This window comes from Eremomyces bilateralis, assembly GCF_010015585.1.
Source record: "Eremomyces bilateralis CBS 781.70 unplaced genomic scaffold P152scaffold_2, whole genome shotgun sequence".
Lineage (NCBI taxonomy): Eukaryota > Fungi > Ascomycota > Dothideomycetes > Eremomycetales > Eremomycetaceae > Eremomyces > Eremomyces bilateralis.
In genome coordinates this window covers 1,185,406-1,198,195 of record NW_022985068.1, presented here as the reverse complement: position 1 = coordinate 1,198,195, position 12,790 = coordinate 1,185,406, and the positions used below count along the sequence as shown (strand labels likewise).

The 12,790-nt window shown below is 52.1% G+C and overlaps 3 protein-coding genes across 3 annotated transcripts; all 3 read left to right on the top strand.

Moving 5' to 3' along the window:
• Positions 1-3,997: 3,997 nt before the first annotated feature.
• Positions 3,998-6,342, top strand: P152DRAFT_388925 (uncharacterized protein; the record flags this gene model as incomplete). Its single annotated transcript, XM_033675956.1, has 8 exons — positions 3,998-4,369; positions 4,422-4,579; positions 4,640-4,774; positions 4,831-4,952; positions 5,002-5,140; positions 5,195-5,451; positions 5,508-5,702; positions 5,756-6,342. The coding sequence occupies 8 exons, from the start codon at positions 3,998-4,000 to the stop codon at positions 6,340-6,342; spliced, it is 1,965 nt and encodes a 654-aa protein (XP_033538057.1).
• A 416-nt stretch (positions 6,343-6,758) lies between these two features.
• Positions 6,759-8,430, top strand: P152DRAFT_478966 (UAA transporter). Its single transcript, XM_033681688.1, has 2 exons — positions 6,759-7,132; positions 7,197-8,430. Exons 1-2 carry the CDS (start codon positions 6,912-6,914, stop codon positions 8,287-8,289), a joined length of 1,314 nt encoding a protein of 437 aa, XP_033538056.1. The 5' UTR covers positions 6,759-6,911; the 3' UTR covers positions 8,290-8,430.
• A 179-nt stretch (positions 8,431-8,609) lies between these two features.
• On the top strand, positions 8,610-11,914 carry P152DRAFT_505062 (secretory pathway Sec39). Its single transcript, XM_033682413.1, has 4 exons — positions 8,610-10,311; positions 10,359-10,515; positions 10,578-11,647; positions 11,697-11,914. Exons 1-4 carry the CDS (start codon positions 8,769-8,771, stop codon positions 11,726-11,728), a joined length of 2,802 nt encoding a protein of 933 aa, XP_033538055.1. The 5' UTR covers positions 8,610-8,768; the 3' UTR covers positions 11,729-11,914.
• Positions 11,915-12,790: the final 876 nt, after the last annotated feature.

The window sequence follows — 12,790 nt, the reverse complement described above, 5'->3', positions numbered from 1 at the left end:
TGAGTTGATAGAGGCACTTGCAGTTGAAGGTAGAGATAGGATATTCGAAATATGATAAGTTGGGTTCGTCTTCGATCGATTATGAAGATGTGCGGTGACTTGGAGTGGCTTTATGCAACGAATGAAGCTCGACTGCTAGAGTGTTTAGGCTGGCCGAAGCGACTAATTTCTGTGCAGATCGCCAGGTCGCCGGATCTTCCTGGGATCTCCCTCTTCCTTGCCATGATGTGCAACCCACGAAATGGGAATTAAAACGTCGGGTCTTTGACTTGGAGCAACTTTTGCTCCTTTGATACGCAACAACAGTACTCCTGTTCATGGTATAACTCGTCAACACTCAGCAATTGGTCCACGTGTACAGATAATTGTCCTCGGTTCCTCGAACTATCTCCGTTTCGGCATCATGGCATCAGGATGTTTAACACTATCTCAGCTTGAAGCCTCATAATAAAGTGGCTAATGCGGTACCGAGTCCCTGATAACATGTTGGTATTTGGCAGAATACCGCGTATCTTCTTCGTCGTTGAGTCACTGCCCTTTCGCGTCCTCTTTTAGAGGGTTGGATTGGTCTACACGCCAAGGTCTTCTTTTCTACCAGTCTTGTGACTCAAGCATATATACCACATCGAGCATGACTGCGTGCAGGATGAGTCCTTCTGGGTCCATCAATCGGAACTTGAACGTCTCGGAACAGTTCGTCATCTTTGTTTCAGTGGCGTTGTGCAGCGGACTCCGGAGCAACATCCAATTGCATTGCATCGGGGGTTTCAAAACCTCGAAGATGCTACTGAGAGTCAAATCTACACATATTACCAGGGAACGGTAGAAACTCTCCACCATTATGAGGCATGAGAGATCGTCCACTTCCGGTCTGTGGAGCCCGTGGCGACGGAACAGGGGAGAATCGGAATATCGAAGAGGGAGGGTTGTCGATCAAGCGGCTCCATACATGACTGGCGGAAGAGAATAATCCGGTCAACGGATATACCTGAAGGGCCAGTTCTCCGCCGTCAGGATAATTTGCACACCCCGGGCCGAATCCAGTTGTACAGCACGATATGCTGTTGCCGTGTCGATCTCACCTAGGATGAAGCCATATCATCTCAAGATATGCGATCGCATATCCTGAACACGGAATATTATGGAACCGGACCTGCACGAGCAGTTCACAGTTGCTGAGATCTGCGGATGCGGGATATGCATCCCAAGGACTGCTTTCGTGATCCCTATTCGAATCACATTAAGCAGCCGGGAAGGCAGCCCGAAAGTTTGGCCCTTAGTTCGTCTCCTCAGATCAGACGATAGCTCAGTCGAACACCAGTGACGTTACTGACACCTGCAGGACCCGACGGAGATCAGGGTCTTTGAGCCCCAGTTTCTATGGACCGTGTCGATCACTGCGACGATCGTGGGCCTGTTGCCTGCTGCACATCGGGGCGCCGATTTGATGCTTGCAATAATACCATTCTAAAGATAAGTATTTCAGTGTACGGGATATACTATCACTACACCCTTGATACACCCATTGTTCAAGCAGTCGGATTCTCGCGATGCCAAAGGTCGTTGAAGGATAGCGCGATATCTGATAGCGTGGCGTCGCGTCCATGGAATGGTGGGAGGATATGGTCACGGGTTAGCGAGATGTCCTTTCACCCCACACGTTAATGTTCGTCTTCATCAGAAATGGATCTGGAGACTGGAGGTCATATGGAATCGTGCTCTGCCACTACTCGGTGGTTAGGATATGGGGGCTCATGTCTGGGACATGGGTGAGGACATGACAATTCAACACCCCTTGGGAGCTTGGAAGTGGCAGGTTGAACCAAGTTTGCCATGAGGACATGGTTTAGGATCCTCCACCGACAAAGTTACTTACTGGGCAAAATTATTTCAGTCAGCCGTCCAGGTTAGCCTTGTCCAGTAATCAACGACCCCGGCGTTTGACGTGATGCAGTGTCACCTCACTGGCCTCAATCGCTTAAACCGCAAATGCATGGTGAAGCAAGATACCTACTCGTAACTGTTACCCCGCAGACCAGATCCTACTCTTGCAGCGGGGACTCCTCTCGATGAGATGGGCGCAGTGCTCGGACGCACGACATGGAGTTGCATAAGTAAGGAAGCAGACACTGTCAGCCTCATACGAGGCATATATGCAATATGGACCTGGTCAAAGCCTGACCTAGATCCTGCTTTGTCACCGCCTGGCCAATTCGCATGCTCACAATCGGAATTATGAACCGTAAGGTATTGAATGAAACCGCTACGTAAGGGGTGGAAGCCAACTGAAAATATAAAACCGCACCCATAGCGCTGAAATTCCCAGAGACTCAAGAGAGTTCACCACTCACCATGTTCCCGATCCGGACGTCGAAACCGAGCGCTATAATCGTCTGGCAGTCCGCGGCGGGGGAGAGAGCCCCAAAGGCCGAAAATCATGCGAGCACCAATGATGTCGGCGGCGTTTGATATGGTTTCGAGCCTAGCCTTGGCGGTCTCTCTGATTGCAGTAGCGCCTGGGCATCAGTCTGGTCAACAGTCTATCACTTTCCTAATCACCATTCAGCCCAGAAGCTAGACCGCCGAAGGTATCAGTTGGGATGGGCAGCAGTGGATCATCAATATGATGCTACTCGGCTTCCGCTCTTTGTGACTAGGAAACCATCGTCCTATTTATATGAGATCTTTGATACCAGATCCCAGAGCGTCTTGAACTCTTGTTTCTTAGATTTGATGTACGGAGTAGTCCCTTTCCTAATCTTACCACAAGGACGAGGCCCTAACCTTGACTGGGAGGCAGGAGGATTTGGATGTAACCACCTTCAGATACAGAGAGGACGATTCTCTCATGGACTGACTGGGGACGGTGGATGGCTGAATTCTCTCTTGATTTCTCAGCCTTCCAAGGCTCAATTTTCCTCAAGAACCGGCCAAGGATGAAGCTTCAAAACGCCATCATCGGATAAGCCGACGACTGGGCGCTAGCGGTTGGTGACAAAGACGCCAAAGCTAGGGAAAGCTTTTGCTCTTTGCAGCAAGCCTGCCACCCAAGAAATGCCAACGCTAACCGATAGCTCGCAAGGGTCTATCAGTGCAGGGGAGCGAGATGACTTTCATCTGTAAACGTCCGATCTTTTCCTCTCTCGACACTGTCCGTTAATTCTGCCCTCCCTTCATGCGTTTTGCCGGATCCACTACCCTCCATGCCGGCATGTCGCCAACGGGCAACGTTGGCCTTGTGCAGAGCCCAGAGTCCATGCTAAATCGAAGTAAGGGCACAGGTCCGGGAGAGTCTCTAGTTACCACCGCGACGGGAAATGAGAGATTGGGTCTGGCAAGTTCGGTATGCTCTGAGCCGCCTTGCCAGGTTCCAAGTCCATCTTGTGCGCCAGCCAGAGTGTTTCCGGAACACGGCGTGAGGCAGACGGCTTCCGACTCTGGGTGCAGGTTCCCGACTCTGGTGGATGGGTGTAACACTAAACACTGTAACATTATGGTCAGTCGATGCTGATCATTGGGCTAACCTGCAGTCTGATTTCCCACCCAGAGAACCAGGTGAATGGAAGCAAGGATATTGAAATTCTGAGGTTGGGGAACCCCGCTAGTTAGAATGATCTAACTCGAATGAGGGTTTGTGTTTGGTGCCATGCGTGCTTGACCGTGGTAGCTAGGGCGAATGTATTTAAATTCGCCTGTGCTCCCCCATCTTCGCCGACACATCTGCGTTTCGAGCAGTTTTTGTTCCTGTCCTTGTGACGAGTGAAGGTACCGGCATTCGGTTCGCATACTTGAGAAGACCACATTAAGAGAAAGAGCTTTGACTGAAACCAACATCGAGGCCATTCACTATGGCGAAGGACGTGGAAGAGTATGTGAAGGTTCCATTGCTTCATACACTTCCTATAACACAGCCAATATCTTCCACTTCATGTGTAACACTCATCCCACACACTCAACTGGGGACACTTCGACACCACATGCTAATCAGGCTTTCTAAATGTCTAGATCCAAGGCAGTCCCCATCGAGGGAGACGAGACAGCCCGACGCAGAGCCAGCATCGCACAGCTGACCGAGAACGTGGCTGGAGAGATTCGCAACCCTCTCAAGGACATTCCTCGAGAAATCCTGCTGGAAAACGTTGACCGCTTCCACAAGGAACACGACCTCCCAGAGGATATCCTTCCATTGCTGCGGAAGGGCGCCTTGGTTGCGCAGAATCCCGCTGCGCTGGACTCCATCACGGAGCTCGAGGAATTCGAAAAGGAAGCACTGATTGATGAAGTCGAGCATCGCTGGAGGCACCCGTGGCCGCTCTACTACACCATCATTTTGAACTCAATTGCCGCTGCCATTCAAGGATGGGATCAGGTATGCAATTCACCATCTGACTCTGCTTTTCAGTCCGCTAATGGAATGTCAGACTGGATCCAATGGGGCGAACTTGAGTTTTCCACAAGCGTTCAATCTTCCGGAGAACCCACCCGAGTGTGGACCGGACATCAATGGTGGTGACTGTTCCAAGAACAGTTGGATTGTGGGACTTATCAACAGCATGCCGTATATCACCATTTGCCTCTTGTAAGCTAGCCCCTGCAACCGCCCTACCATTCCATGGTGCTCTAACTAACCCTCTCGAAGCGCTGGATGGATCTCTGATCCCCTCAATCACTGGCTTGGACGGCGTCATGTCATCTTCATTGCCGCCATCTTCTCGCTTCTGGCCCCATTCGGTATGGCGCTTTCTCAAACATGGGGTCAGCTCTTGGCTTGTCGGTACGTTCTTGACCCTACAATGGCGCACTGTCTGCGCGCTAACGAGAAATGATCAGCATGCTCCTTGGTATTGGTATGGGGTTGAAAGAGGTCACCGTGCCTGTTTTCTCAGCAGAAAACGCTCCAACTATCATTCGCGGCGGTCTCGTAATGTCCTGGCAAGTTTGGACGGCATTCGGTTCGTGCCTTCGTACAACTTCTAGTGGACAAAAGGCTCACAAATATAGGTATCTTCCTTGGAACCTGCTCCAACTTGGCCGTAGCAAAGACTGGCGCGATCTCATGGCGTCTGCAATTCGGCTCCGCCTTCATTCCGGCAGTTCCATTGGTTCTCGGTGTTTATTGGTGCCCGGAATCTCCTCGCTGGTATGTAAGATTGCCGTACAGGATGATAACAGGTCGCTAACATGGGATCGTTAGGTTGATGAGCAAGAACAATTACAATCAAGCTTGGAAATCCCTGAAGGCTCTCCGCAACACTCCGCTTCAAGCTGCTCGTGATCTTTACTACATCGATGTATTGCTGAAACAGGAAGAGCTGCTCATCGAGGAATCCACTATCGCGAAGTCTGGTGGCAACACGTTCACTCGATTCGTTGAGCTCTTCACGATGCCCCGAAACCGTCGTGCGGTGTATGCGTCTGGTATCGTTATGTTGGCACAACAGATGTGCGGAAGTACGTATCGCACAGTCGACTAAAAAGCCAAACCACATACTAATGCATTCATCTAGTTAATATCATCTCGTTCTACAGCGCCACTATCTTCAAGGAGGCTGGTATCAGCGACTTCACTGCACTTTTTGCATCGTTCGGCTTCGGATTGATCAACTTCGTTTTTGCGTGGCCTGCGGTGTGGACCATCGACACCTTTGGCCGTCGTACGCTCTTGCTCTTCACCTTCCCTCAGATGTTCTGGACGTTGCTTGGTATGTGCCCCCAAGCTACCGGTTTCCGAAAAGCAGGACTAATTCGATCTTAGCTGCCGGACTGTGTTACTTGATTGAACCTAGCGTCGAAGACAGCAAATTGCGTCTCGGGCTTGTCGCCCTGTTCGTCTACCTCTTCGCTGCGTTCTACAGCCCTGGGGAAGGCCCCGTTCCTTTCATGTACAGCGCCGAAGTATTCCCCCTCTCCCATCGTGAGGTCGGCATGGCGTATGCCGTCGCGACCAACAATTTCTGGGCCTCCGTGTTGGCGTTGACGTTCCCCCGCATGCTGCGCGCCATGACGGCGACCGGGGCATTCGGGTTCTACGCAGGGTTGAATCTAGTGGCGCTGTTGCTCATCTTCCTGTTCGTGCCGGAGACGAAGCAACGGACGCTCGAGGAGCTGGACTACGTCTTTGCGGTGCCGACCAGGAAGCACGTGAATTACCAGACGGGGTCCGTGCTTCCATGGTGGTTCCGTCGCTGGATCCTGTGGCACAAGAACGAGACGTGCCCGGAGCTGTACCATTTCGAGGGTGTTTCGAACCCTTACACTCGAGGGGAGAAAGCGCTCGAGGCGGCCGCTCCCGCTGCGTTTCCCGCAGAGTCGACTGATAAACCTGTGACCGAGGGTGTGTAATGGTCGGATCGAAGTGGACTGGGAGATGGGTCCGCTCAGGTTGCAGGAAAGTCCTTCTAATTACGGTGATGACGATCGGGGACAATCGTATTCTCACATTTGATTCAGTTGTTCGTTGTATGGGCTTCTTTGAAAGCCAGTGCTAGCGAAGATACCTTTTACTCAGAATTCGGCTTTCAGGGACAATCGTTTAGATACCAGTACCGTAGCGCTAGTCAATGGATCGCGTAATAGTCAATCGTGAAGTACCGGATATCACGTCCACATAATTAACAATAGGGTGTGAGGGTGTCGTCTCTCTAGTTCCGGGTGTTCCCTCAAATATGGAGGCGGTTCTTATTCAAGGAACAGGGGTGTTCAGTGTTCACCCCACCCATGGCTCTCCCGCTGTGTTGATGCCAGATTTCGAGAAACACTGGCGAAACATTATCTGGCTATCAGCCGCCACGTTCACCAAGTTTCCATCTCACCATTCGTATCGAATTTATGCCCTTCATGTCGCTCCTTATATAGATCATCGTCCCATCGACTACTAAAATTCTGTCTGCAGATCTCCTTTCTAGTTCGCAATGGCTCGCCAAAAGCCGAAGACTCCCCTGCGGAGGGAACCGTCGGATTTATATAATCAAACCTACGGAAAGATACATCACGATGCGTCAAACGGACATACCGTTCGGCCAGCCACTCCGGTTGAGAAGAAGTCGATCCAACGGGCAGAGCCAACCGAGGAGAGTTCGAGCCCAGGGCTCACGGAGTTGGTGATATGTGTTGGCGGGATATACGGCGCATTGTATGTGACAGCGATTCCAGACTCGCAAATCAAAGATCATCGTTGACTGTATTGACTCCTGCAGCTTAACTTGGGCATTACTCCAAGAGCGTATCACCACCAAATCATATGGCCCATCAGACAAGCCTGAGCGATTCCAATACAGCATCCTGCTGCTCACGATCCAAGCGCTCTTCGCCGCCATCGCAGGGAAGCTGTATTTCAACATCACCTCCTCGCGCTCCTCGCGCCCTGCAATCTTCCCCCGCGCATCCATCCTCCCGCCCCTCGCCCTCGTCTCCCTCACCAGCTCCCTCGCCGCCCCCTTCGGCTACGCCAGCCTCAACTACATCGACTACATCACCTTCATCCTCGCCAAATCATGCAAGCTCCTCCCTGTCATGGCCCTCCACGTCACCTTCTTCCGCCGCCGCTACCCCCTCTACAAATATCTCGTCGTCTTTGCCGTGACCGCCGGCGTCGCCGTCTTCACCGTCCACCATCCCTCCACCGCCGCGAAGGCTGCGAAACGCTCCGCGGCGCAGAAGGATGTGGAGATGCCGTCGTTCGTGCCGGAAGGCCTCGTGTCGTGGTTTACCGCATCCACGGGCATCGGTGGCGCGGCAGCGTGGGGTCTGCTTCTGCTGTCGATCAACCTGCTGTTCGACGGCATCACGAACAGCACGCAAGACCATATCTTCACGGCGCATGCGCCGTATTCGGGGCCGCAGATGATGGTCGCGCAGAATACGATCGCGTCGCTCATCAACGTGGCTTACCTTGCCTTGGCGCCCACGATCTCGCGGACTCCAGTCGGTGCGTATCTGGGCCTGTCCAGTGTAGCCGCAAACGAGCTCTGGGATGGTCTCGCCTTCTTACAACGACATCCAGAAGCACGATTGGACGTGCTCGGTTTCGCCATTTGCGGTGCCGTCGGGCAGGTCTTCATCTTCCGGACACTAAGCCGGTTTTCCAGTTTACTGCTCGTCACGGTGACAGTGACGAGGAAGATGCTGACGATGGTGCTGTCTGTGATCTGGTTTGGTCATAAGATCTCGGGGATGCAATGGTTTGGTGTGGGGTTGGTATTTGGCGGGGTTGGTGCTGAGGCAGTGATTCAGAAGAGGGAGAAAAGCAAGAAAGCCATGGAGAAGAAGAAGAGGGAGAAATCTCAATAGATTTAAGATAGGACTTTGAATTTGCTACTAGAAACTTGCTTCTGGGCTTCAAGCATTGGCTGTTCTGGCATAGACCGCAGATCTGTATATATAGCATTGGAATTTACTTCTCCCATTCTAAATGACAATACAAATACATACAAAAATTAAACGTGCCTTAGTTAATTCCTGTAGGGTTGGAATACTTTTATATAAATTGCCCAAGCACTAACTAATACTTCCCGTACGTTGAAAGTGATGTCAACAGTCCAGTTGTCAACCCTGGTCATATTGGAGCTTGCATCAGATGTGGCTTTCTTGGCTGAGAGCTCCATGGATCGGTGTGAACAACTATTTGAACCATCTGGTCGCTCCTTGTGTAAATTCGATACCTGATTGACTTCTAGACACCAGGCAGAGCATGACACAATTCGAAATCGAGTATTTCGTGACACGCCACAGCTGCTAAACGCCGGACATCGCATCGCAAATCGCACCGAATGGTTCACCTAACGCAGCTCTCCAGGTCACATTGTTTCCTGCTTGCAGCTCAGTATGCGAGCGAAGCCAACATTTCCGCCTTCTCCTCCTTGCGAGCTTCCCGCCCCGAATGCTTCGATGCCGAATTACTCCTTCGAATCCTCCTGACATTCCTCTCCGAGGGCACCGAGCCCGGCCGATATACCCCACTAGCACGCGACATTGCTCATCTACGGCCTTCGGAAGAGCCGACAGTTGAGGTCGACATCTCGGCAGTTGACGAGATATCGGATGGAGTGGCGAAGAAGCGGGCGAAACGGCTGGTCCTCGTTCCGGTGCGACACCCATCGCGGAGTGAAGATGACACGCTGGACACCTTCACCCACTTTCTGATTCATCGGGCATATCAGCTAGACCAGGCGGGGCTGCTACGACTTACACCTTGTCTTATAACGCCATACCTGGACCACTCCTCTTACCTCCGTACATGGTACACTTCGATCGTCCTCCCGTTAGTCCGGGTAAACCTAGAGTTCTATCCGGACGTTGACCCAACCTGGACGGTTCCAGTCATAGAGACTCTATTCGGCAGAGAAGGAGTCGATGCATTGCTGGCGAAAGGCCAGACAGATCACAACGAGGATGAGAGGGACGGAAAGGTGGCTGCCAGGGACATTAAAGCGCTAGTCGGACCTTGGGTGTACGGCAGCAATGAGCGCAAAAGACGGCGTGTAGGACCTAAAACCGAAACCCGGAGCGAGTCAGAACGAAGACCCTCGCTCATCCAACAATCCGTGGACCCCTACGAGGGTCTCTCCGGCATTGAGGCGGACTGGAACCGGGTGTTTGACTGGCTTCAAGAAACGGCCGTCAAAGACCCCAGCTATGTCGTGGACAGCATCGACGATTGGAGCGGCCCGAACAATGTCGATTTGGGTGAATCGGGTGGCTATGGGGCTCTCACGCAGGAACAAGCAGATGCACTCGACGTGCAATACGTGAGGTCCATGGTTGCGGTCATCTACGGTCTCCAGAACGATGCGAGCGCTTCGGGCATCGCGCAGAGGTTACTGCGGCGGATTGAGACTTTGGGAGGGTTCGAGCCGTCCGCTGCTCTGGATCCAAATGCGAAATTGCCTCGGGTGGCGCCGGATAGTCCGATCGTCCAAGACATTGTGCGGACTCTGAACTCCAATTCGAATTTGCGGAATACGGCGCTATCGGAACCGACGCCGGACGCCATCTCGCTGCTCCAAGCGTGCGTCTTGTCTTCATCAATGCTGGGGGCGATGGGCCATGATGTCTCAGTCGCAAACGCTGCAAAGATCAAGTCTCGGGGAAATATTCAAGAGCAGCTTGCAGTCCTGGAAAAGATTCTACATTCAAGGCTGTCAATACGGCTCGCTGAACCAGAGTGGATTTCTATCCGAGAAAAGGTACTATGGCTATGGAGCTGGAACCCAGAGGATGTCAAAGGCGTGCAACACAGCAATGGAGTACTTGGAGCGATCGACAGAGCAATGCTAGAGAAGCATGTTCTGAAAACTTTTCTCACTGCGGGCTGTAAGTATGATTTCTCGAATGGGATTACAATCACTGACTCCTGTTAGGCTACCAATCTGCTATACGAACATATTTACAAGAGAATGATAGCCCACTTGAACGGGGCGATGTCGAAGCGACTGTTCTTGCAGCCATATTCACCAGCTATGACAATGCCAGTAATGGAAATAAGACAAGAGGAGGGATGAAGAAGGCCACCGAAATGTGAGAGTCAATCCTTGCATTTCATATTCTCTGACAATACATTTACTGACACACTGGCCTAGACTCGCAATATTTCGTCCCCAATTCCGTTTCTCGGAAGGCCTCAAACGTTGTGACGCACTTATCTCCGCTACTCATGCATTATCCTTCTATTCCTTAACATTACAGCATGCCGTTCCATTCCAGCCTGTTAGCATCCGTGTCAGCGGCGATCCTTTAGCTCTTCTTGGCAAAGTCTTTAGCCAGAACCCCAAGAGCTATACCAAGCTCGACGATTTAATCAGCATCGCGAAGAACTTCGTCGGTGCCGGATTGCCTAGTGACTCTCCCGACGAAGAACATCGCTCGCGTCCGGTGCCAGATCTCGAGACTAAGCAGTTCGCGGCGGAGATGCGAGTAACGGGCATGGCTATTGAAGCTGCGCTTGCCGAAGACGATTTCGAAACGGCATACTCATACGTCGTCAATCGACTCAACCCTCAGCAGGAAGTCGACCGCCCATCAACTCCATCTACAGCGCGTGCCCGCAAATCCCCTGCAGATGACATCGCATGGCGAGCTGCGCTTCTAGCCGGCAAATTCCGACCCTCCGACCCCTCCACCTTCGCCATCCACGCATCCGCCGCCACCTCAACACCCCCCTCACTCCGTCGTCTTGAGCAGCGCATGGAACTCCTCTCCCAGGCCCTCCTCCTTGCCCCGCCCTCCGCCCTCGCTGAAGTCCTCGCCGTCTGGCGCCGATGTGAGGAAGAAATGACCACCCTCCTCGCCCAGGAGGCGGAGGCCGAGTCCTCGTTCAACGACCGTGCCGATCGCCGGATTCCCGGGGGCTTCGATACGTCGGCTGCGTTCGTTCAGCCGCGGCGGGAGGTCGGCAGGGGCGCGGTGGAAGAGGCGCCTATGGGGCTGTTTGACGTGGCGAGGGGAGCGGCGGCCGCATTTTCGAAGACGGCGTTTCCGCTTAGGGGAGGGGCGAATTCATCGGCGGCTGGAGAGAAGGGGCAGGTATATGGGCATGAGAGAGAGGGTTCAGGAGCGAGCGGGAGTGATGGTGAGGGAACGGTGAGGAAGCGAGATATGGTTGCTAATGCGGTGGCGGGGGGATTGGCTTCGGGACTTGGATGGGTGTTGGGTATGGCTCCTTGCTTGATCGGTTCATGGAACATGCTAACATCGGATAGGTACCACTCCTGTACAAAATCAACCGAAATAGAAGAACAAGTATGTTTGACTGCCATACTATTGAGGAATACCTATTTCCTGTGTTCAAGTCAACCAATCTCTCAATTTGGTCCTCCTAACATGTATATGCAAGATGACTTATCCCCGACTTCGTTTCGCCGGCTCTATATAATGGCCTTTCCATCATGGCCCTTCTGCACGGTTTTCCAACAACTCCTCCCATGGCTCATCTCGTTCCGTTATCCGTAACGTCAGGTGTCTAGGGTGCCAGGGTAATATACCAAAGTCCTGTTCAGCTCGGCGTACAAACCTACGAGCAGAGATGTATGTATGGTACTGTATCGATATTTGATGGGAATAACCAGGGAAAGATATTAATCACCAAGTCTATTAGCGGTTTCCGAACGAATTTTCCGAGGTTTCCGTAACGATTGAACTCGATCAATTATTTAAATATCCAGCCTTGGTCCTCGTATCGTTGTTGTACCACTGCGCGAAGCAGCCTCATCTACCTTTGCATATTTCGGCCAAGCAGGAGGAACTGGGGTGACTTGCATCTGGCTTAGGCGACACATACGGGGCTGCTTTCAAGGCTTAAAGCCCTTCGTCCCCTCAATGTTCTGCGAATATTCTCGATGAGAATCCGCTTTTCCCACTAGAGGTATATTTTTCGACGGTGACATTCAAATAGCACGGTACCGGGACTTACTGGAACAGAGTTTGGCTTCCCCAAGAGGGTAGCCTTTCAACCCCTTGAATATTAAATAGATACCCCCGCTTCTATCCCACCCTGGACGTTTGTCTTCCAGCATGTCACGGGCATCTTCGCCATCCTCGCCATCGCCCGGCGCAATGTCTTTCTGCCCCTCTGGCGGTTGCAAAATGTGAGAGAACGCTTGGCGTTTTTTTGAGTGTGTGTGTCCCGCCCGCAATTCCACCAGAAAACGCGATATCGCCCATTTTATGACCACAACGCGCTGAATTCGGGGCTCAAATGTCTGAAATGTATATATTCCTAATAATAATAAGAATCAATTTAACGTACTATCTGGATCCCTTTCGGGTCTATGAGCACGGCATTCTATCTGGTCTG